We start from the raw sequence: 25,757 nt of genomic DNA, 5'->3' as shown, positions 1-25,757 counted from the left end.
TGCGGCTACAGGGAGACCCTGTCTCAAAAAGACCAAATAAATAAATAAATAAATAAATAAATAAATAAATAGAAGTTTTTAAATTAGAATAATTTTTAAATAATCATAAAACTAAAAAGAAAGGGAAACAGTGAGACTTTGAGAAAGCACCTTCATGCCCTAATGAAACCCACTACTTTGTAGGCTAACTTAAAAAAAAAAAAAGGCGTCCTTTGCCTTTCCTTCCTGCTGGATGAAATGCAGATAAAGTGACTGAAACTTGGTTTACTGCTTGGAACACAAGGAAATTTGTGGAATAAGGTGTCTCTGCCGCACCACACAGTGACAGAGTGAGAAAATACAAGACAACTCTATCCAGGAAGCCCGTGGAGCTCCATATCAACCCAGACTGATGACGTCCAGGCTTTGATTTGAGAAACATATTTCCCACTATTGTTGAGGACTTAGGTTACATTCAACTAAAATTAAATCCAACCAATACACTGAGATATTCTGAAGCTATATTTTATATGTATACCATATATACATGCATACATAAAACTCTAAGTTATGTAAAATGTATATGCCTTACATAAACTATACATCTCATGCAAAAGTGTATATATTTACACAATGTTTTCTTATGAAAAATAATGGAAAACATTTAAATTACCCTTAATTCATCATTCAACTGTATATCTAGATATAAATAGAAACATACAAATAATTTTTTAGAGGCTGGAGAGATGGCTCAGCAGTTAAGAACACTGGTTGTTCTTGTAGAGGACCCGGGTCTGGTTTCCAACACCCACATGGCGGCTAACGACCATCTGTAACCCTAGTTCCAGGTGGTTTATTTGTATTTTCTCTTCTCTGAAACCCCATTCCTGTTTTTGCCTTTTCCAGTTCAGAAGTTTCTTTTAACATTTAGACTTATCCTTTACAAACTTCTTCTGTTTACAAATAAAAATGATTATGCAGGAGCGATTTTTATCTTGGCATGATGTAGGAGAGCTGTTAAGCCCTCTACTTGGGTCTACTGCTTCTATTACAAGTATTTTTTTTTTGTCTCACTTAAAATTCTGTTTGCTTTTGACTCCATGGTGCTCTTAAGTGTAAAGGGGTTTTAACCATCCATTTGGCCATCTCTTCCTTTATGGTCAAGCTGCTAGTATTGCTCTATGACTTCCAAGAAAATGGATTCCAGAATCCCCCGAACAGCAGCTGAATGGGACTGGCCAGAAGGGTAGAGCAAGAAGCAGGGGGGGACATGCTGGGCATGGTGGCGCACATCTGTAGTCCCAGCACTTGGAGGCAAAGGCAGGCAGATCTCTGTGAGTTCAAGGCCAGCCTGGTCTACACCGAGACCCCATCTCAAAAAGACCGCAAAAAAAAAGAAAAAAAAAGAAAAAAGAAAGAAAAAAAGCAGGGGACTATAGAGAAAACTCAAATGTCCATCTAAGCACTGTGGCAAGTCACTGTCCTTTTACCCTATTACCAGAAAGTGGAGGGGTGTTCTTTCTAGATTCGAGTGTCTACAATGCTCTAAGGAGAGTATACGAACAGCAATCAGGAATGTGGGGGGGAAAAACAGTACTTAAGATCTAATGGTTCACAGTTCCATTTCTGCAACAGAACTGTAAATCAGATAGGACACATTTCTTTTCAAAGGCTCATCATCAATCCCGCATGTTTAGATGGATGAAATAAAAAGAAAAGAGCTCCTCTCTGTTTCAGGCACCCAGATCAGTCACGTAGGTGTGAGATTATGATCACATTTTATATACAACACTGAACGGTATAATCTTTCTTCGTTATTGAGATGGTATGGCTTTCAAACCACTTCATTTCAGAAACTGCTTAGGGAGAGATAATTTATTCAAAGGAAGACTAAGCCTAATATATTCATTTATAAGAACTTTTAGTGATGGACAAGCCACCTCCAAGCCTCAGCCAAATCCTCAAGTGACTTATGCCCCAGTCCTTGATCCACCCGCCCCCAACTGTCGCGCAGCACCACTGGCTCCATGTAAGTATCGCCCCAACAACTTACGGCAATTTCCTCGAATGAAGTCAACAATTTCACAAGGCTATTAGGAAGATGGAGAAAGACCAGAAAGGAAATAAGCATGTAATGTGAAACATATTCTCTTCACTCTCATCACTTAGACATGTCATGTGGATGCTATCAGTGCATATCTGAAGCTTTTTAATCTGTCACAGAAAAGCCCAAAACTGTTAGAGCAGATGACACCCACTAACCATTACATTTCTAGATCCCGTGGCTATTTGGAGGTATTTCAAGGATTTTGTATACAATGTGGTGAGATCCGTAGGTAAGGGAAACCTTTTTCTTCGGTAACCTACCTCACAAACCAATGGAATCAAATCTGATTTTGAAGGTGAAATCCAGGAATCTCAGCAGAAAATTTGGAAAATTGCTTTCAATGCTTGGATCTCTACAGTAGCGCTTCCTAGAGTATTTATTTAGAATGGCTGCAGAGACTGCCCCACATCCCCAGGCTGATAACTTGTCTCCTTTTATCCCTTCTTCTCTGTTCTCTCAACCTCCGACCCCGTCACCTCCCACTCTTTGGTTGTTTCCATATCACAACCCTTACTTAGCAGCTTTTGTGTGCTTGGGAGATAAACACTCATCATAACTTTTGAGGCTGTTTATAAGTGTCCTATGAGACACAAAGCCTCTACTATTCTGTGTGCTTGTTTATTAAAAAATTATAAATAAACTAAGCAATGTTTGAGCTTTACATTGAGGCATGGTGCAGGAAGGTAGCAACTTCAAAATAGCCCCTTTTGTGTCAATCAATGTTTAAAATATTATTCTATGCTTTTTATATGACTTGCTTGTGACTTTTCAGAGAAAAACCTGTAAACTTATAGTACTAACAGAATTTATAAAAAGAAAAATTAACTCTAAGATTAACAAATCTCATTTAAGAATGTTCCAGGAAAAAAAAAGTGAAATTTAAAATTAAAAATATTTACCTACCGTCATATCTACCAAACCTTTTGGGCCCTTGATGCCCTGGAAAGAACAGAAACTTGTTTTGAAATGCAAGATTCTGCTATCTAACAACTATTCCACAGCTAACACATGGTGCTGAGAACACTTGCCATGACACATACCCCACCCTTTTCTCCTGGCCCTGGAGTTCTCTCTAGCCTCTAACCCTGTAAGGAAGGCAGAATGCCTAAGGAGTGCACCCCAGACCTCAGAGTCCAGGAAGCCCAGACAGGTGGGACTTAAAGTCTCTCAGAGGACAAGGCTATTTTGAAACCAAACCATAGTTCAAGTTCAAATTCAGGAAATGGCCATTCCAGACCTCAGGCCCTACCACAGGCTATTCAAAAGTACATCCTAGGTCTCCTCTGTTCCTGTTCTTCCACCTGCCCACACTTTTACTCAACCTCTCATCCCCACCCTGTCTCTGTCCTCACAGTGGGCAAACCCTGCCTGGAACCTTCAGATTATAGCTGTCTGGTTCCAGCCCCTCTGGGACCTAAATCTTTAGCCTTGTTCAGACTTTTTGAGGTAGTGGCTTGTAGCCTCAAGCAGGTCACTGCACTATAACCTACTCAGGCTCTTTCTTCATCTGCTGCCAGCAAGATGGGACTAGGGAGACCCTGTCAAAAACAACAACAGAAAAACACCTGCCCCCAAAGAAAAAGACTCTGTGTAATGCTTGAAGTTAATATCCTCTAAACAAATTTGGTCTGTTCTTTTGACCCTCTTAAATGTCCCAAATGTTCATTTCTTTAGTGAGCCTCTTATTGAACTCTTACTCATTTTGCACAAGGTTGAAAATAAATGTAGGGAGAGGGGAGGTATACTAATTACCATTTTTCCTGGTGGGCCTTGTTCACCTGGAGTTCCAGCAAATCCTGGAAAGCCAGAATTGCCCTGAAAATGAAGAAACCAAACCAAAGGAATGAATTTTCCCCTTGGTTGCAAGAACTGACCCTCCTGACAGCAAACTGTCCTCATTCTTAAGGTCAATGAGTCTACCATTGACCAGTCAATCTGAGAACTATGTATCCACGGAGAGAGACAGGCAGATTTCATGAAGACCATCTGACTTCCTTCTAATTTGCCTATCTAACCCCAGTTTGCCTAAGTGTGTGATACATACACAAACATATTTCTAGGCTTTAGAAGAAGATTCAGTTCTCAATTGAGTCTCAAGGTCAAATGATAAATATAATTCATGAAGTCTGAATTAAGGACCTGGTATCAGGGAAAATAGAAGATTCCCCTAATTCCTTCTGGGACTTAGTGTCTCAGCAAAGGCATGTGATGAGCAAAGGCTTACCTCTCATGTTCTAGGTAGCTGAAGGAACACAGCAGTGATTATCTGGATCTAATTAATGCTTCCAATTTTTAATTTTTGTTTATTTTTATTTTGTGTGTATGAGTGTATTGTCTGCATGTATGTAAGTGCACCCATGCATGTGATGCCTATGAAGGTCAGAAGAGGGTGTCAGATTCCCTGGAACTGGAGTTACAGGTGGTTGTTAGCCACCATGTGGGGATGGGAACCCAACCTGAGTTCTCTGCGAGAGCAGCCAGTGCTCTTAACCACTGAGTCATCTCTCCAGCCCCAATGCTTCACTTCTTTATTTGATGGTAGAGATAGCTGACCAGGGCAACTACAGTCAAGAGAAAGCCAGGCACACACAGGTCAGATTGCTTTTGTGTCTTTGCCAACAGACAGAAATTCCATTTATTTGAGTCTGTGGAAAATATATATTCTTTCCATTCCTCTTTTCTGCTCTGAACATGAGTTCATGTCCTCTCCCGCAGAAGGCCTTGATTTCATTTTTACTAATTTTTATCACATTTTTTTAATTAGTGGTGTATGGGGCATGTGCACAGGCCGTGGCGCACATGTGGAGATCAGAGGACAATTTGTGGGGAGTCAATTCTCTCTTTCCACCATGTGGATTCTGGGGTTTGAATTTAAGTTGTCAGACACAGTGGCAAGTGACTTTACCTACTGAGTTTCTGGCCAGCCCAAGGCTTGCTTTCTAATGTCTATTAGTTAAACACTACCAAGGTGCTAATATCCACAGAGTGACTTTTCAAAAGGAGTTGCCAGGGCTGGCTCACAGAGGACCTGGGTTCATTTCCCAGCACCCACATGGCAGTTAACAGCCACTCATAACTCCAGTTCTAGGGGATCCAGCACCCTCTTCTGGAGTCTGTGGGCACTGCATGCATGTGGTGCACTTGTATACCTGCAGGCAAAACACTCAAACAGATAATTAATTAATTAATTAATACTTTTAAAAGAGTTCTGACTGATTGCGGCTCTTCAAGACTCAATCTTCAAAGCTGGGCATGATGGCACTCACCTGTAACCCTAGCATTTGAGAAGTGGAGTCAGGGGATCAGAGGTTCAAGGCCAGCCTTACCTACATGAGTTCAAGGCCAGCATGGGCCATAGGAGACTTTCTCAAAAACAAAACAAAACAAAAAATTTAATCATACTTAATCTGCAGAACCTGAAGGAATGGGTTTTTAATGAGAAACTTGATGAAACACAGACATCTCAAAGTCTACCAAGACAGCAGCCACATTCTTGAGAATCTAGTCCTCAAGTAGTATAAAGACAGTTGAGACTCGGAAGAATCCTAAAGCAATAACAATGTTGACTCTCTAACTAAAAAAATGTCCTTCCAACTTTCATCTAGATTTACCAGGTTGATATTGCATAAGTGAAACTCCAGCTTCTGTCTTCCATTATTATGATGTGGTGAGCTACGCTGCATTTCCATTCATAAGGTGAGGAAGGACGAGGTAGAAGTGTGGAACGTGTACTGGGAGAGGAGGGACAGGCTTCCTGCCTAGAAGTTCACTGAGCAGATGGAATCTGCACCTGTGATAAGGGGTGATAAGCCTTTGGTTCTTACCCTCTTTCCTCTGATTCCCTTGACCCCTTTCTCTCCTCGGCCACCTGGGTCACCGTCTTCTCCCTTAACAAAGTCAAAAGCAGAACTTTGAATGTAAAGAAAAAGAAGTGCACTCCAGGGTCACATGCTACATACCAGTTGCCAGACCCCGAAAGGTATCTTCTTACTTGCAAACCAGGATAGCCAGGGAATCCAGGGTCACCCTAGTGTCAGAAATGAGAGAAGAAAACGTTCAGTGTCTTATGGTGCTGGTTTGAATGTCTCCCAGAGGCTCGTGTATTTAAATACTTGGCCCCAGTTAGTGGCACCATTTGCAGAGGTTTAGGAAGTGTGCTCTTACTGGAGGAAGCACGTCACTGGGGATGGGCTTTGAGAGTTCACCGCCTCATCCAATTTCCCGTTCACTCACTCTGTTTCTTGTGCGTGCCTGAAGATATGAACTATCATCTTTCTGCTCCAGCTCCCTCCTGCCATGCTTCCCCACCTTGATGGACTCTTATCCCTCTGGAACCATAAGCCAAATAAATTCTTTCCTCTGTAAGAAGCCTTAGTCATGTTTTTTAATCACAGCTACAGAAAAGTAACTAAAACACTTAATAATTGAGTTTTTCCTTCGACATTCCTCAAGGAAAAGAAGAAATTGTAATTTTTGAGGAAACAGACTCAAAATAGGTGCCAGTAAAAACAACTACAGGAAACTGTTATCTTCAGTCTCTCTCAAATGGCCACACTGCAATCCCAGAGCTCAATATGAAACAACCTGTAAATGAATTTTACAAAGTGTCCCCTTCCTTGATATACTATATAATGAAACTTCCTTCTTGGGCATTTTATTCCTGAGTTTAAACCAACTGAGATTTGATCCAATGAGAAGCGAAGCGAGGGGCAACAAACTGAATGTTGGGAAGCAAGCGCTCACTGTGGGAACCAAAGGCATGCTGCAGGGCGCTCACTAGCTCCACACACACTTGTTCAGCCTTTACTGTTTGCCAAGCACTTTAAGCACTGGGAACTCAGCACCGAACAAGACAAAGACCCCACCAAATGCTAGTGGCGAGGCAAGTGAGCAAAGAAACTACAACATCTCAGAGATAAACAGTATTCCTGAAAAGAGACTGAGAAATAAGGGAGAGGGTGCTGGAGAGATGGCCAGTGACCAAAAGCACACACTGCTCTTCCAGAGGACCGGAGTTCAATTCCCAGCACCCACATCAGGCAGCTCACAACTGCCTTAACTCCAGTTCCTGGGGGATCCAATGCCAATGCCTCTGATTTCTGCAGGCACTTGCACTCACATACACATACCCACACAGGCACACACATATACATATAGTTAAAAATAAAAGTAAATCTTAAAAGATCTTTTTTAAAAATTTAACGAAATGAAGAATGGGCTGGCAAGAAGGCTCAGTGAGTTAAGGCACTTGCCACCGAGCCTGATGACCTGAGTTTGATCCCCAGGACCACATGGTGGAAGGAAAGTATTGCAGCATGGATGGGAGAGGGACATATGAGCCCCCACCCAAGGCTGAGTTGCTACTGACAGTTGATGTCTGCTAGGGGACGAATAATCAGTTTGTTTTTAGGGTATAGCCTCTGGTAGACTGACTGTACTCTGGTGGATGACCCCCACACCTATGTGGATGTGGGCAACACTAATTAGACTCAGTGAGTCAAAAAACAAATAAGGCTGGGCATGGAGGCTCACGCTTTTGATCCCAGCACTTGGGAGGCAGAGGCAGGTGGATCTCTGTGAGTTCAAAGTCAGCCTGGTCTACATAGTGAGTTCCAGGCCAGCTGGGGCTACACGGAGACTCTGTCTCAAAAAAAAAAAAAAAAAAAAAAAAAAAAGAAAAAAAAAAAAAAAAAAAAAAAAAAAAAAAAAAAAAAACAAATTCATCTCCTTCTGCTTACTCCCCTTCAATTGCCCACACTCAGCCCCGGGCAGAGACAGAATACAAAGACAACTACAGGGCTGGGTGTGGAGTTCAGTTGGTAGAGGGTTTGTCTATCATGCACAAAGCCCTGGGTTTGAGCCCTAGCAACACATAAGGACATGGTGGCACATGCCTGTTATCCTACCACTCAGGAAGTGGAGGCAGGAAGATTAGGAGTTCAAAGTTATGCTCGACTACATAGCAAGTTTGAGGTCAACCTGGAAAAAAAAAAAAAAAAAAAAAAAAAAAAAAAGGGAAAAAGAAAAAAAGACTAAGAAAAACACAACACAACAAAACAAGGATATGATGTTGGGGTGGTGATGATGAGGGGAGTGGGGGTGAATATGATCAAAATACATTGTGTACGTGTAGGAAATTCTCAAAGAATAAATTAGAATAGTATATCAGAAAAGGAAGAATTACAGTTATCTCTCAGTATCTCAGGAAGTTGGTTCCAATATCCCCCACAAACACCAAACTCTGAGGATGGTCAAATCCCTAATATGATACTGTGAAGTCCAGTATTTACATAGAACCTCTGCATGCCTCCCAGACTTCAATCCCTAGATTACTTTTAATACCTAACACAAACGCTGAGAAAACAGCAGTATGCTGTGTTGTTTAGAGAAAAACAGCAAGAGTTGGTATATGCTCAGTACAGAGGTAAAATTTTAATTTTTTTTCAAATGTTTCAATCTGAAGTTGATTAAATCCGTGGATGGGAACCTGTATATACAGAGGATGTGTGTGTGTGTGTGTGTGTGTGTGTGTGTGTGTGTGTGTGTTAAGGACTATTTTACATAAGGTAGTCAAAGCCTTTTTGTAAAGGCAGTATTTGGGAAAAGACCATCATGAATTGAGGAAGCAAACTAAACAGAGCTCTGGGAGGAAAGCATCCAGTCAGAGGGAAGAGGCTGCTGAAGAGGAATGGTGCAGGGGAGATGAAGCTAACAAGTTCACAGACAGGCCAGATATATAGAGTCTCACAGACCATGGGAACCGTGGGCTTTATTCTTGGTGCCATAGGGAGCCACAGCAAGCTTTGAGCAGGGGAGTGACATGGTCATATAATGTTTCTACACATGATCTTAGCCAAAGGGCCCAAAAGCAGTGTCTTACTATGTTTCTAGAAAATGACACTAGCCAGTCTCATTCTGTGTGTGTATATGTGTGTATGTGTGTGATATGTATGCACACATGTGTATGGTATACATTCACATCAGTGTGCCATGCATGTGCTCAAAGAGGCCAGAAGAAAGTATCCAGTGTCCTGCTCTATCACTTTCCACCTTTAAAAAAATGGCTCTGGCTGCCTCCTGAAGACCTAACAGTATAAGACAGAGGAAAAGGCAGAATCAGGGACATGAGTTCAGTGTCTTCCACAGGAATCCAGGAGGAAAGCCATGCCGGTCTAGATAGGAGCTACAGCAATGAGAAATGATAAAATGCCTGGCTGGGGTGTAGCTCAGGGGTACAGCACTCACCTAGCATTGCAAAATAAACAAATAAAGGAACCAGGAATTTCAGGAAGATATTAAAACTCATTCAGTAAGGTGCTTATCACACAAACATGAACACTTGAATTCAATCCCCAGCACCTACATTTAAAAAGCCAAGCACGGCAGCAGCACATACTTGTGATCCCAGCACAGGGGAGGTGGAGACAGGCAGATCCCTGGTGCTCACTGGTCATACAGCCTAGCCCACTCGGTGATCTTTAGGGCAATAAAAGGCCCTGTCTCAAAAAAACAAGGTGGATGGCTCTTGAGAAACGATGTCTAAGGTTAACCTCTGGCCTTTACATGCATGCACACACACACGTGCACATGCATATACACACATGCACACATTTTATATATAATAAAACCCTCCTAGAGAAACTATAAAATGCTGAATATATTTTGAAAATAGACTTGCCATAATTTTTGATGGGTTAAATGTGGAGTGTGAAGGAAGGAAATGTCTCAAGCAACGAAATGGCCTCCAGCATCTGTCTTAAGCAACCAGAAGGACAAAAACCAAAAGGGTGGAATCTCCATCCCTCAGATGACAAAGGCCAGAGGAGGGGCAAGTTGTTGAGGGAATCAGAATCAGCCACTGATATTCTTTTTTTTTTTTCTATTATGAGTGCTTTGCCTGTATGTTATGTAAGTGCACCACATGCATGCAAGACCCATGGAGGCCATAAGAGGGCATCAGACCTCCTAAAACTGGAGTTACAGACTGTTAACTGCCATGTTGGTTCTGGGAACTGAACCCAGGTCCTCTGCAAGAGCAGGAAATGCTCTTAACTGCTGAGGCAGCTCTCCAGCCCTGACTAATGGGGTGTTTGATGGCACCAAGGTATAGTTGTTAATTCTGAGGTATGAATACTATTTTGATTAGACTTTCAAAGAATCTTTTTTCAATTTATTTATTTTTATTTTATGTGTATACTCGAGTGTTTTGTCTGCATGTATATAAGTGTGCCATGTGCATACAGTGCACACAAAGGCCAGAAGAGGACCTTGAATCCCCTGGAACTAGAGTTAAAGACAGTTGCTCGGCACCATATAGGTGCTGGGGACCAAACCAGGGTCCTCTGCAAAAGCAGCCAGTGTTCATAACAAAAAATCTTTTAATAAGCAATCTGAAATATTTGTATGTGAAATGTATGAATCCTGGGATTTGATTAAAAATAACTGGCATGGGCTGGAGAAGTTAAGAACTCTGGTTGCTCTTGTAGGTTCGAATCTCAGCACCTACATGATGACTAACAAGCATCCGTAACTCCAGTTCCAGGGGGGATCTGACACCCTCTTCTGACCTCTGAGGGCATTGCATGACACAGGTGCACCTACACTCATGTAGGCATAACATTCATACACATAAAATAAAATAAAATAAAAATTGTTTTTAAAATATTTTTTTAAATGCCATGAGGGGGAATAAATGAGAGTATAAGGCAAAACAGAATTGGCCATAAGGTTTTCACTGCTGGATCAAGGTGATGGGTACATGTATCGATATGCAATCTCTCCACTCACTTAAGTTTGAATTTTTCTATATAAAATGTTGGGGCCAGTGATATGGCTAAGAAGACAAAAGTGCTTGCCACCAAGCCTGACTGTACACTGTATACATGCATGTGAAGGCCAAAGGACAACCTCGGGTGTCATTTCTCAGGTTCACCCACCTACTATTTGTGGCAGGGTCTCTCACTGGCCTGGAACTGACCATGGAGGCTAGGCTGGTTAGCCACTGAGCCCCAGGAATCTCCCTGTCTCTACCTCCACAGCTTTGGGAAAACAAGCATGCGCCACCATGTGCTTTTTTAAAATCTGGATTCTGAAGATCAAACTCAGATCCCTGCGAGTGTTTTACCAACTGTGCCATCTCCCCAGCCCCGCTTCTGTTTTCTCAATGAAGCAGGTACGCGAGCCTCTGCTTTAAGTGTGGAAGAGAAAGCAGGTCTCAGAGATCTAAGGAAAGAAGAGGGGTATGAAAAAGTTAACTCGGCAAGGAGGAGAGCAAACAGTCAAGGATAGTAGAGTTGACTGGTGAAACCGAAACAGCAAGCCACCACATCTTGCCAAAGCAAGTTCATGCAAACGCCGATGAATCTGTGTGTTCTATAATGTTAACAATAAACATTGCACTCCACTCGGAGTATAACTCAAAACACGCACATCTGAATTCTACCCAGGATTTCCCTTCTATGCAAACTCTTTCCTAGGGAAGACAGTTAATTTGGATGAGGCTCCAGGAATCTAATGTCTATACTCAGCTCTGTCTCTGACAAGCTGTGTGACCACAGGTAAGTGACTCCACTTCTCTGGGTTTCTGGTATCTTAACTGTAACTGTAACTCTGATGTCTCTAGCTTCATCATTCCACAGATATTTAGCAGAGTCTACTGTTCAACAACTTTCATGTGACCTCCATGATTCTGAACCTGTTGGTCACCCATAGACTACATGTGCTAGGACCTATGGTGGCAGCAGCCATTCATCCATGTGCACTTATTATGAACCTACTCTATGTCAAGCTTTATTCCAGCAACACAAAAATGAACAAGATGTGCTGGACCTGGTGGCACAGGCCTGTAATTCCAGCTAATTGGCACTTTGGGGGTTTTTTGTTGTTGTTTTTTTTTTGGTTTGTTTGTTGCTTGTTTGTTTTTGACAGGATCATCCTAGTCCCAACCCCCTCTGGAAATCACTATGTAGACCAGGCTGGCCTTGATCTCTCAGAGATCTACCTGCCTCTGCCTCCTGAGTCCTGGGATTAATGGAGCACACCACCACGCCTGGTGTTACTTGGGAGGCTGAAGCAGGATCATAAGTTCAAGGCCTCACTTGGACTACAGAGAGAGTTTAAGGCAAGCTTGAGCAATGTAGTGAGGCCGCAAGATAAAAAGAGGGTTGGGATAGCTGGACCTGGTGGCTCATGCTGTAAACTCAGCACTCAGGAGCCTGATGCAAGAAGATTGATAGAAGCTTTTGAGGTCAGCCTAGACTACAGAATGAGACCTGGTCTAAAAAGGGAAGTGGGGCCGAGCTGAAGATGTAGCTCAGTAGTAGAGTGATTATCTAATGTGTATGAAGCCCTAGGTTCAATCCTCAAAACAAAAAAGAAAAAAGAGAAAAGAAGATACACTTTGCTGGTAAGTTCAGAGACCGGGGCTGGACACTGATGTTAGGGGGAATCACAGCACAACCTAGAAAGGGGATCAGAAGAAAGATGAACAACGTGCTTTAGAGACACAGTGCAGACAACAAATTCTGCCGGTGATGTCCAAGAAGGCTTCCATAAAAACAAGAAGATGTTTCAGTTCATCTCAGAAAATGAGTGACAACTACCCAAGGGAGGGAGAATGGAAAGACCACTCTGCAGTGTTTGCGAAGACAAAAAGTTGGGAAAGGGCTGGTGTCTCCAGATCAGAACGGGGTGGGAATATCTGGTGGAAGATGAAGCAAGGGAGTTCATTTTTTAACACTTTATTATTTTTATTTTTATGTGTATGAGTGTGTTGCCTGTGTGTTTATATGTGCATCCATGTCATGCAATGCCCACAAAGATTAGAAAAGGGTGTCAGATCCCCCTGGAACTGGAGTTATGGACGGTTGTTAACAGCCATGTGGGTACAGGGAACCAAACATGGGTCTTCTGCAAGAGTAGCCAGTGCTCTCCAGCCCCAAAGGGGTTTGATTTTTAAATATGTAAGAGACTAAATCAGTCTTTTACTTCTCAAGGAAGGAACTCTGTCAGCTAAGAAATGTCATAAACCATTCCTGACCTACCTCTTGAAAAATCATTCTCATTCTAGTGAAATAAAATAAAATGTGGTTTTAGGTCAGAAGACTTTTCAGTTACCCTCACCTTTTTTCCTTTTCTTCCCAGGTGACCATATCCGTCTGGACCAGGAAAACCCTAAGAAAACAACACAAGATGAGTTGATTGTAGAGTTGCTAAGATTGACTCTTGGCTGACAGAAGTATCCAAACCCTCAGATAAGCCCACAATGCAAGGAGGTGGGGAAGAGGACGCAGCTTGGTGAAGGCTGGGAGACATAAACACTCACATTGGGAAGGGACGGGGCTTAAAACCATAAAAGACCATAACATGAGAAACTTTGGTTGTTTTGCTTTAAAAAAAAAAATTCAATCCACAACAGGTTCTACGTATCAGCAAGAGGATACCATAGTTGTAGAAAGCCACATCACTGTATCACATATCAGTTTTCCATATAGGACAAAGTAACAATAGGAGAAGCTCTGGAATTGGTAAATGTTTGGGGATAAAGACAGACCTTGGAGAAAGGACTGGAACAGAGGCAATGGAGGTGAGCAGGTCAGTGCACAAGCTATTATACAGACCGACCCTTTTTTTTTTGAGACAGAGACTTGCTCTGCAGCCCAGGATTGTCCCAAATCATATCTTCCTGCCTCTGCCTCCTGAGCACTAAGATTATAGTTGTGCGTCACTACACATGGAAGATTTTTTTTTTTTTGGTCTTTAAGATAAGGTCTCCCTGTAGCCCAAGGTGGCCTGGAACTCACTATGTAGACTAGGCAGGCTTCAATTTCAGAGAGATCTGCCTGCCTCTGCCTCCCAAGTGCTGGGATTAAAGGCTCGTGCCACCACACCAGGCAGATCTGGATTTTTATTACAGATCTAGTGCTGGTTGTGTGAATGATCTGAGGGAAGTTACTCAATCTACAAAATAGTATTACAGCATCACCTACATGGTATGATTTCTGGGAAGAGCAATGAGAATTTGCATAGAAGTGATCATTAGCTGGAGAACCTGCTGCTGCTCCTAGTTCTTAGGAAGCTAAAGCAGGAGGATGCTGAATCTGAGGGCAACCTGGGATATACAGTGAAACCTGCCTCAAACAGACATACACATGCATCCACACACATGCATACACAACCACATGCATGCATGTACACACCACACACACAAATCACACCGATTCATGCACACACCACATACACATGCATACACATACCACACACATGCATGCACACATGCATGCACACACATATACTGGTGACATTATTGGAGAGCTCAACAACTGTACATGTAGTACTAAGTACCTATAATAAGCTAAGCAGTGGATTCAGACCCTTTAGGGGCTTTTGCTAAATGAGCAATGACTGCCTCTAAATCAAGTAGATCAACCAAAAGGGAAAATTTTAAAGTTGAGGAGCCAAAGAACATCCCTGTGGTCTAATTAGGAAATCTTAAAAGAGTATAAAAGAAAAAATAATGAGGAGAGTTGACAAAAAACGAATTCTCTGCGGGGAGGCAAATGCAAGTCCTTGACTTCTTCCTCCTGGAGACCCAGAGCCTGGGCAGCTGCACTTCCAGAGAGGGGAGCGCTGAGGAGCTGTCCAGTCATGGCAGTCCTGAAATGTCACCTTCAAGAAACATACCCTTCCCCAGCTTTCAAAGAGAGAGAAAGACAAGGACAATGAGAGAGAGAGAGACAGGCCAGGAGGCACAAGCTCTGTGCTATTTCTAACCAAGCGAGTTTATTAAAGCAAACAAAGTATTAATTTCACCATCCGGTTCTCACAGTGTAGATTATAATAATCTACAAATTGTAATCTATAAATCATCAGGTTATTATTTGCCTTAGTCCATTTCACAGTAACCTGATTCTGCTCTTTCTCCTTGCACATTTCAATTTAAGCTTCTTGGGTCTGTTTTTGTTTTCTCTCCTTCCCAGCAAATGCAATTCTGGTGCTGAATGGGGGGAAAATAACCCTTGCAGGCTCTCCCTCTCTAACTATTAGAGAGAAAAAAATCTCAGAAAGAGAACATTGCTCTTTAGAATAAAGCTAACTCAAATAAAGTGGTGAACTGAAAACAGTCATACAATAACTAATTCTCTCTTGTGTTCAGAGCAATGAGTAAGGTAAAAACTGCACAGCCCCCACCTTTGAAAGTGTTATGTGTCAAACACTTTCATGACCTTTGGTCCCCAAACTTATTCCTATACTTTGGATAATTAAACTCATGCTCTTAAAAGTTCATAACTCTGAGTATCTGACTAACTAGTATCTGGAAGAAACAGTCTCTCTGGGGTTGAGCAGATATCTCAGTGGTTAAGCACTTGCCATGCAAGTGTAAGGACCTAAGTTTGAATCCCTAGAACTTAGATAAAGGTGGCTATAGTAGCACAAACACACATCTGTAATCTCAGAGCTCCTATAGCAAGGCAGAGCCCACAGGCTAGCTAACCTGGCATACACAGGTATGAAGAAAAGAGACTATCAAAAACAAGCCTGGGGGCTGGAGAGACAGCTCAGTGATTAAAGGCACTAACTGCTCTTGCAGGGGACCCGGGCTCAGTTCCCAGCACCTACTGCCCCTCACAACTCTCTGTGACTTTCAGTTTCAGGGAATCCAATGCCCTTTACTGCCCTCAGTAGTGACCCAGCACTCACATGGTACACTTATATACATGTAGACAAATAGTCATACACATAAAATAAAAATAAATAAATCTCAAAAAAAAAGGTCAAAGGTGGGATCAATGCCCACTGACCTCCACATCCATGTCATGGCATGAGTATGTCCACATACACATACAACTCACATACACAAAGATTTTTTTTAAATCACTCTGAGTATCTCTGCAGATTCTTGTGAAACCTCTTGATCAAACAGAAGGTGTTCACAGACACTTCACTCTTCAGCAGCAGGTGAGAAGATGGAGTAGATAGATTCCCTGACATCTTTGGGTTCTCTCTGTGTGTGGAACTCAGAGAGCCTTGGGCTAGACTGAGAAATGCTCTAGTCATCAGGTCATGTTTGCAACTCCAAGTTTAACTCATCAAGAATATTAAACTTTTATATGAAACAAGAACAAAGATCAAACAAGAAATTCAATCAGGAGTTCAAAACAGAGAAACTAGACTTACAGGCTGCCCTCTTGGTCCTTGCTGACCTTGTGGGCCTCTTCCTCCTGCGTCACCAAGCTCTCCCTTTTAACAGAAGGGAGAGGTGAAATTAATTTTCTCCCATGAGTTTATGCACCTTTGTGCCATTTCCTTAGAGAGTTCAGTTACTCTTTTCAAGTCTTGTTAGCATCACCATAGTCTGCAGGCTTCTTAAAGGTTTACTCTGGAAATGTGGTACACAAACACAATGGAATTTTATGCAGCTGTAAAGAAAGACGAAATCACCACATCTGCAGGAAAATGGATGGACCTGTAAGTCATTATGTTAAATGAAATAAACCACACTTGCGAAAACGAACACCGCATGTTGCTTCTATATGCAGAGTTTAAATTTAAAATTGTATATATGTGTTTATATATGTGTGCCTGTAGGTCACAAAATGAGAAAGGAGTTCACAAGAGGGGAAGAAGAGAGCCTAAGGGAGGTGGGAAATAGAGAGAGGAACAGAACACATAACAAAGCAGAAGATGGAACTAACGGAGGAAAGAATGAGAGATAGTCGAAAGGAGGGGAAGAAGGGAGGGCAGCGGGGAAGGGGGAGGAGGAATGAGAACAAAGCATAAGACACATATGTATGAAGACGCCATGACAAAACCCATTGCTTTATAAGCTAACCTAAAAAATTAGTTTTAAAAGAAAGGGAGGGAGGGACGGAGGGAGGGAGGGAAGAAGGAAGGGAGGGAGGGAAGAGGTTTGCTCTAGTTTATTAAATAAAGCTAATTACAAGTATACTAGTGACCTTTGTAATGAAATAAGCAAAATTAGATATTTATCACAAAGTAGAGAATTTTTTCTACTAATTTATTACTATGGCTTTTTAAATATTTTATTATTTTTGTGTTATATGTACGAGTGTATTGCCTGCATGCGTGCAAGTGCACCCCTGACGTGCAATGCCTGTGGAGGTCAGAAGGGGGTGTCGGATCCCTTGGACCTAGAGTTACAGATGGTTGTTAGCTGCCATGTGAGTGCTGAGAACCAAACCCAGGTCCTCTACAAAAACAGCCAGTGCTCTTAACTGCTGAGTCATCTCTCCAGCCCCTACTATGGTTTCTGTAGCTGTGAGTGTGAGAATCTGTATTTTCAACGAATCCCATGCTTATCTCCCTGTTCATATACCTCTGCTTCTTGATGTACGGGACCCTTTCTACAGATCTGTCTATATGCTTGTCTGTATGCATCCATCCAGCTATAAGATAATGGGCAGTCCACAGCATCATCAACCACATCAGAGACATGCTGGAAATGACCACGTGGTAGGGACGGTTGGTTCATCTAAGAAAGCCCAAAGGCTCCCCAAGTTGCAACTAAGAGTGTGTTCTCTGATGCTCACCTTTATTCCTCGGGGTCCAGCTTTTCCTTTTGAGCCATTTGGCCCTGGAGATCCAGGATTTCCCTGTAACAACACCACAGCCAAAATCACTACAAGACCATGAACTTAACTGACTCTCTTATTACAGATGACCCCTGACTTACAGCCATTTGACCTAATTAGGTTTTTTTCCCACTTAACAGTGGAGCAAAAATCATATGCATTTAGTAAAAACTATACTTCAAATTTTGATCATTTCCTGGACTAGGGATACTCAGTACAATACTGTCTTGTAATGCTGGGAACTAGCAGTGAGCTGCTGCCACATAACACCCAGGGTAAATAACTGAAACTCTACAGTGCTGTGTTGCTAAGCTGTGACTGTTGGTAGGTTAGGCTGTTAAATGTGTTTTTCACTCAATGATATTGTCAACCTGTGATGGGTTCAGGATATAGTCCCACCATAAACCGAGAGACCCTGTTTTTTGAAATAGTCTGGAATTGGCAGCACACGCGTGAATCATCTATGAGTGACAGCAACAGGCATAAAGACCAGATTGGAGGCCAATTTGATCACTTATTGTCTAGATGCCAGGTTATTTAATCTCCCTGAGCCTCTGTGTCCTTATCTACAGAACTGGAGTACTTCCAGTCCTTGAAGAGCAGGTAAATCAGCATGGAGACATAAGCTTAGCCTTTTATGTTTACCACATTAATTTTATCGTCTGACATGTAAAATGCATACTAGACACATTTAAACTCTGGGTGTGGGGAGGCTAGAAGGAGTAAGAGAGCATACTATGCATCTACCAAACAGAGAGAACTGGATTAATTAGAAGAAAGGTAATTTGGTTTAAAGATCAGGAAGACAAAAGCCTGAGCTTTTACCTGCTCCAGATGGGAAACATGTTCAACTGAGATTTAAAATAACACAGTAAGATTTAAAATAATACACTAGATTTTACATTAGCATGAGGAAAGAATGAGACCAGAGCTATGGCTTTGGCAATCCTAAACTGCAGTTTTGAGTCTCTGGACAGAGACGCTCAACTTGACTCAAATCTTGCTGTTGGGTATCTAAGCTGTTGCAGATTCTCCCTTCCTTAGGAAGCATTCTAATCATCTGTCTTGATCTCTTCTACTAGCCACAGAAATTTGGTGGACAGTGGAACAGGCTCTAGAAAGGCCTAAATCAGAGGGCTGGAGAGATGGCTCAGCAGTTAAGAGCACTGGCTGCTCTTGCAGAGGACCCAGGATTGGTTCCCAGCACCCATATGGCAGCTAACAACTGTTCATAATTTCAGTTCCAGAGGATCCAATGCCCACTTCTGGCCTCTGAAGGCATTGCATGCACATGGTGCACTTATATACATTCAGACAAAACATTCATACACACAAAATAAAAATAATTTTTAGCCAGGTGTGGTGACACACGCCTTTAATCCCAGCACTTGGGAGGCAGAGGCAGGTGGATCTCTGTGAGTTCAAGGCCAGCCTGGTCTACATAGTGAGTTCCAGGACAGCTGGGGCTACAGGGAGACCTGTCTCAAAAAGACCAAAAAAATAATAATAATAATAATTTTTCAAAGAAAGACCTAAGTCAGAGGCCAGTTTGACCACTTAGACAGCAAATCATCTAATCTCCCTGAGTCACCTGGTCCTTATCTACAAAACTGAGCATGTCCTTGCTTCCCATGAAGATCAGGCTACTTAGTTATACTTCTTTTATGGCACTATTGTTTTGTCTCACACCATGGATAACTATGAGTTGTGATACATATCTACAGTGTTTGAAACCATAACTTACTGGTCCCTCTATTCTCCCAATATTAAAGGGGATACATGTATCAATATCCACTGCATCAACTTAGAGTTCCTGGAAACTTTTCAGATCCCAGAACAACTAGTTCATCCTGTGACTACTCAGAGGCATAGATCAGTCACTGCTGATGAGCAACTATATCGTGGCTATTTGTTTTACAAACATACCTGGGCACCCAGTCTCCCTTTTTGTCCAAAAGTTCCCGGTGGTCCTTGCCTTCCTCTTGGTCCCTGTTCCAAATGTGATATTAAATTTCTGCCAATATTTTTTTAAATAACATTTTTATTCATACACTTATAAAATGCCTATTGATCATGCCCATCCATCCACCACCTCCCCCCAGTGCCCCATCCTTTCTCCCTCCCAACTTCACGTTCTCTTTTCAGTTTTTGTTATTAATAGCGCCTGAGTCCAATCGATGACACCCATTTTTATAGTGCTGCCCACGTTTATATTCCATAAAACCCACAAAATTATCTTAGATCCTATTGAATGAAGATGCCCTGACCCATCACTTCATCATCTACCACACTGAATCAGGTCGTGTCTACATGCTGAAGCACTGTCAGTCCACTCACTCCAAACTCAATCTACAGGACATGGGTTCTTAACAATCTCTCCAGTTGAATCTGTTCAACACCGACATTTGAAAACATTGATTTTATATCTTTATTCATCCAGCTAATTTTAAACCCCACAGGTAGGGTGGGAGGAGCTGCTGTGGCATCTCTCTCCTTTGGAAACGAACCTTTTCCTTCTGTACACCAGAGTATGGTTTTTACTCTATTAAGAACCAAAGGTTCATTTTAAGTGGCTTAATCTCGCCAACTCCACTGCTGGAAAGGTGTTTATTTTCCTGCCAATCTGCTTAGTGATTTCGACACTATTTTTTCTCCAGTTTTTCTGAGAAATACTTTCCTAATAGAAGCATTGATCTTGGCTCCTAGTCTCCCAGGTGAGGTATTGACAAGTCTCTATTTAAATAGACCATCATCCCCACAACACAGTGGGGAGACGGGAGGGAAGGAGAGGCTTTATCGATTATCTCATGGCTCCCAGCATGATGCACATCCCTTTCAAAAAGCAGCACAATGCAGTGGCTATAGAAGGAAACACAGGGCCATGCCAGTAGCAGGGGGCCCCATTTTGAAATGAGCTGTGATCAAAGAGAAAATGGGAAAAATAGATCTCGTAGTTATTTCCCCTGATGCTATTTTTCCATCATAAAATAAATACAATCTCTAATTACGCTTTGATTACCCATTTTTTTCTCTAGTACCTTTGTCTTTTGAAACCAATGGAAATCTTTTCAAATCATCATCTGACACTCATAGGACTTTTAATGATGGAGAAAGATTCAATGTGAGTAAAAAGTCTGTTGTTTTTAAAGTTTTTCCATTGGGGAGACTTGAAAATCATTTGATGTTTAAAAGAAAGACTTGAAAAGATTCCAGGTCTTGTAGAATGGTAGATTAGGTTTGTACTTTGAGGATTCCAAAAGAACTGCTTGGAAGTTCAAGTTTCCACTTGTCACTGTGTCCCTCACTGGGCTGAAGTCTTTGAGGATAAAACCCTTGTCTTGGTGGTCTGAGCATCTCAAGGTCTATTAGCAGGGTTCCCTGGCCATAATAAATACAGTGAACACTTTGCTGATTTTTCCTTCCAAATTGAATATAATTTTAATGAATTAAATATTGCTTTTGAACAATTTAAATTCTAATTCCAAAGGCATTAAGACACTGATTTTTATAACTAGGCTGCTCAAGTTTGAATTCCAACTTTATCACTTACTGACTGTGTGACTTCGACCGATTTACCTGCCTTCTCCAACCCATCTCTATTTCCTCCCTGTAGAATGGGATAAGTCCACTCACACCCAATGATGGATTAAATGAGTTAATACTAATGCTTAGAGTAGTATCAAGGACATAGGAGTCTGATAAATATTAGCTGTTGCAGTTTAGCCTTTCCCCCCCAAAAAAAGGGTTATGCATTTTGCTTTTGAGAAGCCCTAGAAGGAAAGTACACAAGATCATTCTGACTTAAATTCTGATCACACAAGAAGTTAAAAATTTCAAACAATATCCTTCAGCATTAAAGCCAAGTTCCTGATACAACCTGTGGGCCTGGATATCCAGGCTCTCCATGGTAACCCAGCTCACCACCTTCTCCACGAATACCCTGTGGAAATAAATAAAATGCAGTGAGCCCACCAGCTATTGCTAATGTTTCTATTGAAGACAGTCTTCCTTGCAAGATAGCGCTCAAAAAGCCCCCAAGAGAAAGCACAAAAGGGATTGGACTAGTTGTGATCACTCCTCCCCAGTGACAGAAAATCTGAGGGATGTCCCCTTCGGCTGGGAAAACACAAGAGCAGACTGTTATTGCCTTTTCTCAGTCTTCACACATCTCTTTCCAACAGCTCAGCTAGTGATGGAAGCAAAAATCTTTGTTTAAATAATCCAAACTCCTATTTTGCATAAGAACTGCTTCCTAAAAGCCCAGCCCTCTCTGTGTGTGTTGGGGGGAAGGGGAGGCTCATGTGTGCAGGTATGTATATGCGTGGGTACACATGCATATGGTTGGGGGGGCATGAGTCAATTTGGGTATCCTGTTCAGGAACTATCAGTGTTGCTTTTATTGAGATAGAATTTCTCACTGGGACCTAGGGTTTGCCAATTAGGCTAGCTGGCTAGTCAGTGAACCCCAGGAATCTTCCTGTCTCCACCTCCTTAATGCTATTACAGTGTCACCATGCCTGCCTTTTTCTTCATGGGTTCTGGTGATCAAACTTGGGTCCTCATGCTTGTGTACAAGCACTCTCCATAACCCCTCAGCCCTCACTTTAAGGTATATGACTCAATATGCCCTACTGCTAAGGACCTCTGTCTTATACAAGGAAACTGAATGCTGACCAAGCATGTCATTCTGGGACAAAAGCTTCACGTGAAGTTGAAGGATATGGTCTTGCTGTATAGCCCAAGCTGGTCTTGAACTCCTGGGCTCAAGGGAGCCTTGCACCTGAGCCTCTGAGGAGCTGGGACTACGGGTCTGTGTCAGCATACTCAGCCAGAAAACTGATTTTAAATCCTACAGTTCTAAAGACATTTAGCTAGCTCTCAGCCAAAAAGAGAGTTGTTAAAATTATTCATTTGACTGAGAAAAACGAAAAATCTCAACTTGACATTCCTAAGCAGTAGACACAGAACGGTGATGTTTTGCAATTCTTCCTGATTGTTTATGATACTTTTTTTCCATCAAAGCACAAATAGGATAATATGTTCTGTGGTCAGACTTCTTAAATAAAGCTCCATTAAAGATCAGAAAAATTATTCATTTGACAACTATTTTAGTTTCTCTCCCAAATTAGTTCTTCATTTCTATAGAGAAGACATGTTTTCTAAGGTTGTGAATAGTAACAATCTGTGACTTGGTGTGCTGGATAGCTTTAGTGTCAACTTGACACACCTGGGTTGAGGGAGCCTCAATCGGGAAATTGCCTTTATTGGACTGGCCTGTGGCCATGTCTGAAGGACATCTTCTTGATGAGTGATGTGGGAGGGCCCAGCCCACTGTGGGTGGTGCCACCCCTGGGCAGGTGGGCCTGTGTTGCATAAGAAAGCAGGCTGAGCAGGGGCCAGAGGAGCAAGCCTGTAAGCAGCGTTCCTCCATGGCCTGTGCTCCAGCTCCTGCCTCCAGGTTCCTGCCCTGAGTTCCTACCTTGGGCTCCCTGATGAACTGCATGCGACCTGGGAGATGTAAGACAAATAAACCCTTTCCTCCCCAAGTTGGTACTGGTCAGAGTGTTTTGTCACAGCAATGAAGAACAAACTAAGACACTTGGTCTTCATTCTTTTCCTGTTGCTCACATATAGACTGGCTCGCTAATTATTCATAGATGAGCAAAACACAAAGGCCACAAACTCAGAATTAATCAATACGTGGATCAAATTGCCTGTGCTTCTTTCTTAGATCTTTAAAACTGTTTGGCATTTCTGTTAATCACCACTGTCACAGTGCTCTGCTTGTCAGGGTTGCCTTCTAGATTTATAAATATGATCCAAGTAGGGGGATGTTTTATTTATTTATGATATATGTGGGCACCTGGGTACCACAACATGCATGTAGCTGTTAGAGGACAACTTGTGAGAGTTGGTTCGCTCCTTCCACTATGTAGGTCCCAGGGATCAAACTCGGGTTGTCAGGCTTGGTGGCCAGCACCTTGACTAGCTGATCCATCTCACTAGCCCATGAACCAAGTCTTGAAAAGGAATGTAAGCAAAGCTGGGTCTGGTGGCACAGGCCTGTAATCTTTGTACTCCAGAGGCTGAGGTGGGAGGATGGCAACTTTAAAGCCAGCCTGAGCTACAGAGTAAGTTCAAGGTAGGCCTGGGAAACTTGATGAGATTCTGTCTTAAAATAAAAAGTAAAAAGTGAGCTCGGTAGTACTATATTTGCCTAGCATATGCAAGGCCCTGTGTTCAATCCCTAATACCCAACCCCCAAAAAAGTAATGTAACCAGAAATTTTGAATCAACTTGTAAAATGGCATCTAATTTGCATATTGCATTATTGAATTTATTGTACAACATTTATGGAAATAAGGTGGCTACTGATGACATTCAGGCTCTTTTTACTGTAATTCACGTCTATATATTATAGTAAAATAATTTTAATGAAACAAAATCTCATGATGTACTTTTTCTTTAGATCAGTAACAAACTGAAAAAAAAAAAAAACAGAACTAACCAACCTCAGAATAGATTAGCAAATCATGTGCTTTGACAGAGCGAAATATAATGTATCAAAATAAAATACAATGTATTAAAATAAAATATAATGTATTAAAATGATAACAGGGAGACCTGGAAACATGGAAAAGCAAAATATAAAGTAATATATACACTTTGACAACCCTTTATAATTTACACAAAAATAAGTGCAAAAATCGGGACATTTTCAAAACAAATGTTATTCTTAATTTTATCATGACAACAAATGCAAAGATTTTACCAAAAAAGTCCATGTCTAATTTATTTGCTGCTATACAAACTTTTCTATAAAATGTTATTTATAATTTATTTTTATTCATGTCATTATGCATTTTGTAAAACTCAACAGATCTAACTTATTAGACAGAAATGAGTCGTATTTTCCCAAGACCCAAAGAATGCTGTCATTTGCAGTTCACCTCTGTAGGCCGTGTTGTGGCAGGAACCCCCCACCCCCACCCAAGAACAAAGAAAGGGGAATGCAGTGCGGTCCGTACCTTAAGGCACATACACAATCTGCCTGTCATGACCTCATAGCAGGCAGCGCCCAATTGGGGTATGCGTGTTACCATACATGAGAGACAAAGAAACTAAACTGCAAAGGGGCGCCAGCAGAGGGTATAAAAGGCTGGTCTTCTTTTGTTCAAGGCTCGGCTTTTGACAGCTCTCTCACAAATCCAGGTGCTAGCATGAATAAATGGCTTCCGGGAGGAAAGAAATGTCTTGGTGTCTCCTCTCTGTACATAGACCTGCAACAGCATTCTTTCAATAGGAATGGCTGATCTTTAGCAAGTTAAGGCCTCAGAACATAAATGATGCTTTAAGACCAGTGTTCTAACACCATATCAAGCAACAAACCACTGACCTGCTGGACAAACTCAGTTCACCACAAAGCCTAAAAAATTAGTAGTTACGATTTTTTTCTCTTATTACAAAATAAAAACATGTACTGGGCTTAGTGGCCTGCTCCTATAATACCAACTCTTCAGAATATTAAGGCAAGAAAACCTCAAGTTCAAGGCCTGCCTGGACAGCTTAATAAGATTCTGTCTCAAAATAAAATTTTAAAAGTACTGGTGACATAGCCCAGTGGAAGACAGCTTGCCTAGCCTGCATAATGCTCTGGCTTTAATCCTCAGGACAAGATAGATAGATAGATAGATAGATAGATAGATAGATAGATAGATAGATAGATAGATAGACAGATAGATAGATGATAGAGATAGATAGATAGATAGATAGATAGATAGATAGATAGATAGATAGATAGATAGATAGAGACAGACAGACAGACAGACAGACAGACAGATAGACGGATGGACAGGTGGATGGGTGGATGGATGGATGGATGGATGGATGGATGGATGGACGGGTGGATGGATGGGTGGGTGGGTGGATGGATGGATGGATGGGAGGAAGGATGGATGGATGGATGGATGGGTGGATGGATGGGTGGGTAGATGGATGGATGGGTGGGTGGAAAACTTGAGTAGGAATACAAGCGAGCCACTATCAGGACTCATAGATTATAACATATGGAAAGGAGAAGC

The 25,757-nt window shown here is 41.8% G+C and overlaps 1 protein-coding gene across 1 annotated transcript in view; it reads right to left on the bottom strand.

Moving 5' to 3' along the window:
* Positions 1 to 25,757, bottom strand: part of LOC103747522 (collagen alpha-4(VI) chain-like) — a 119,683-nt gene that overhangs the window by 24,638 nt on the left and 69,288 nt on the right. Inside the window, exons 21-30 of the mRNA XM_029554536.1 lie at positions 21,554 to 21,616; positions 19,603 to 19,665; positions 17,635 to 17,697; positions 16,262 to 16,324; positions 13,208 to 13,258; positions 6,078 to 6,113; positions 5,911 to 5,973; positions 3,839 to 3,901; positions 2,990 to 3,025; positions 2,033 to 2,069 (exon numbers count right to left, since the gene is read on the bottom strand). Coding sequence (XP_029410396.1) covers positions 2,033 to 2,069; positions 2,990 to 3,025; positions 3,839 to 3,901; positions 5,911 to 5,973; positions 6,078 to 6,113; positions 13,208 to 13,258; positions 16,262 to 16,324; positions 17,635 to 17,697; positions 19,603 to 19,665; positions 21,554 to 21,616 — 538 coding nt within the window. The remainder of the gene's footprint in view (positions 1 to 2,032; positions 2,070 to 2,989; positions 3,026 to 3,838; positions 3,902 to 5,910; positions 5,974 to 6,077; positions 6,114 to 13,207; positions 13,259 to 16,261; positions 16,325 to 17,634; positions 17,698 to 19,602; positions 19,666 to 21,553; positions 21,617 to 25,757) is intronic.

The sequence above is a fragment of the Nannospalax galili genome, unplaced genomic scaffold, assembly GCF_000622305.1.
Source record: "Nannospalax galili isolate Female #2095 unplaced genomic scaffold, S.galili_v1.0 scaffold851, whole genome shotgun sequence".
Taxonomy (NCBI): domain Eukaryota; kingdom Metazoa; phylum Chordata; class Mammalia; order Rodentia; family Spalacidae; genus Nannospalax; species Nannospalax galili.
Note: the sequence above shows the minus strand (reverse complement) of the source record. Positions and strands in the feature narration are given on the sequence as shown.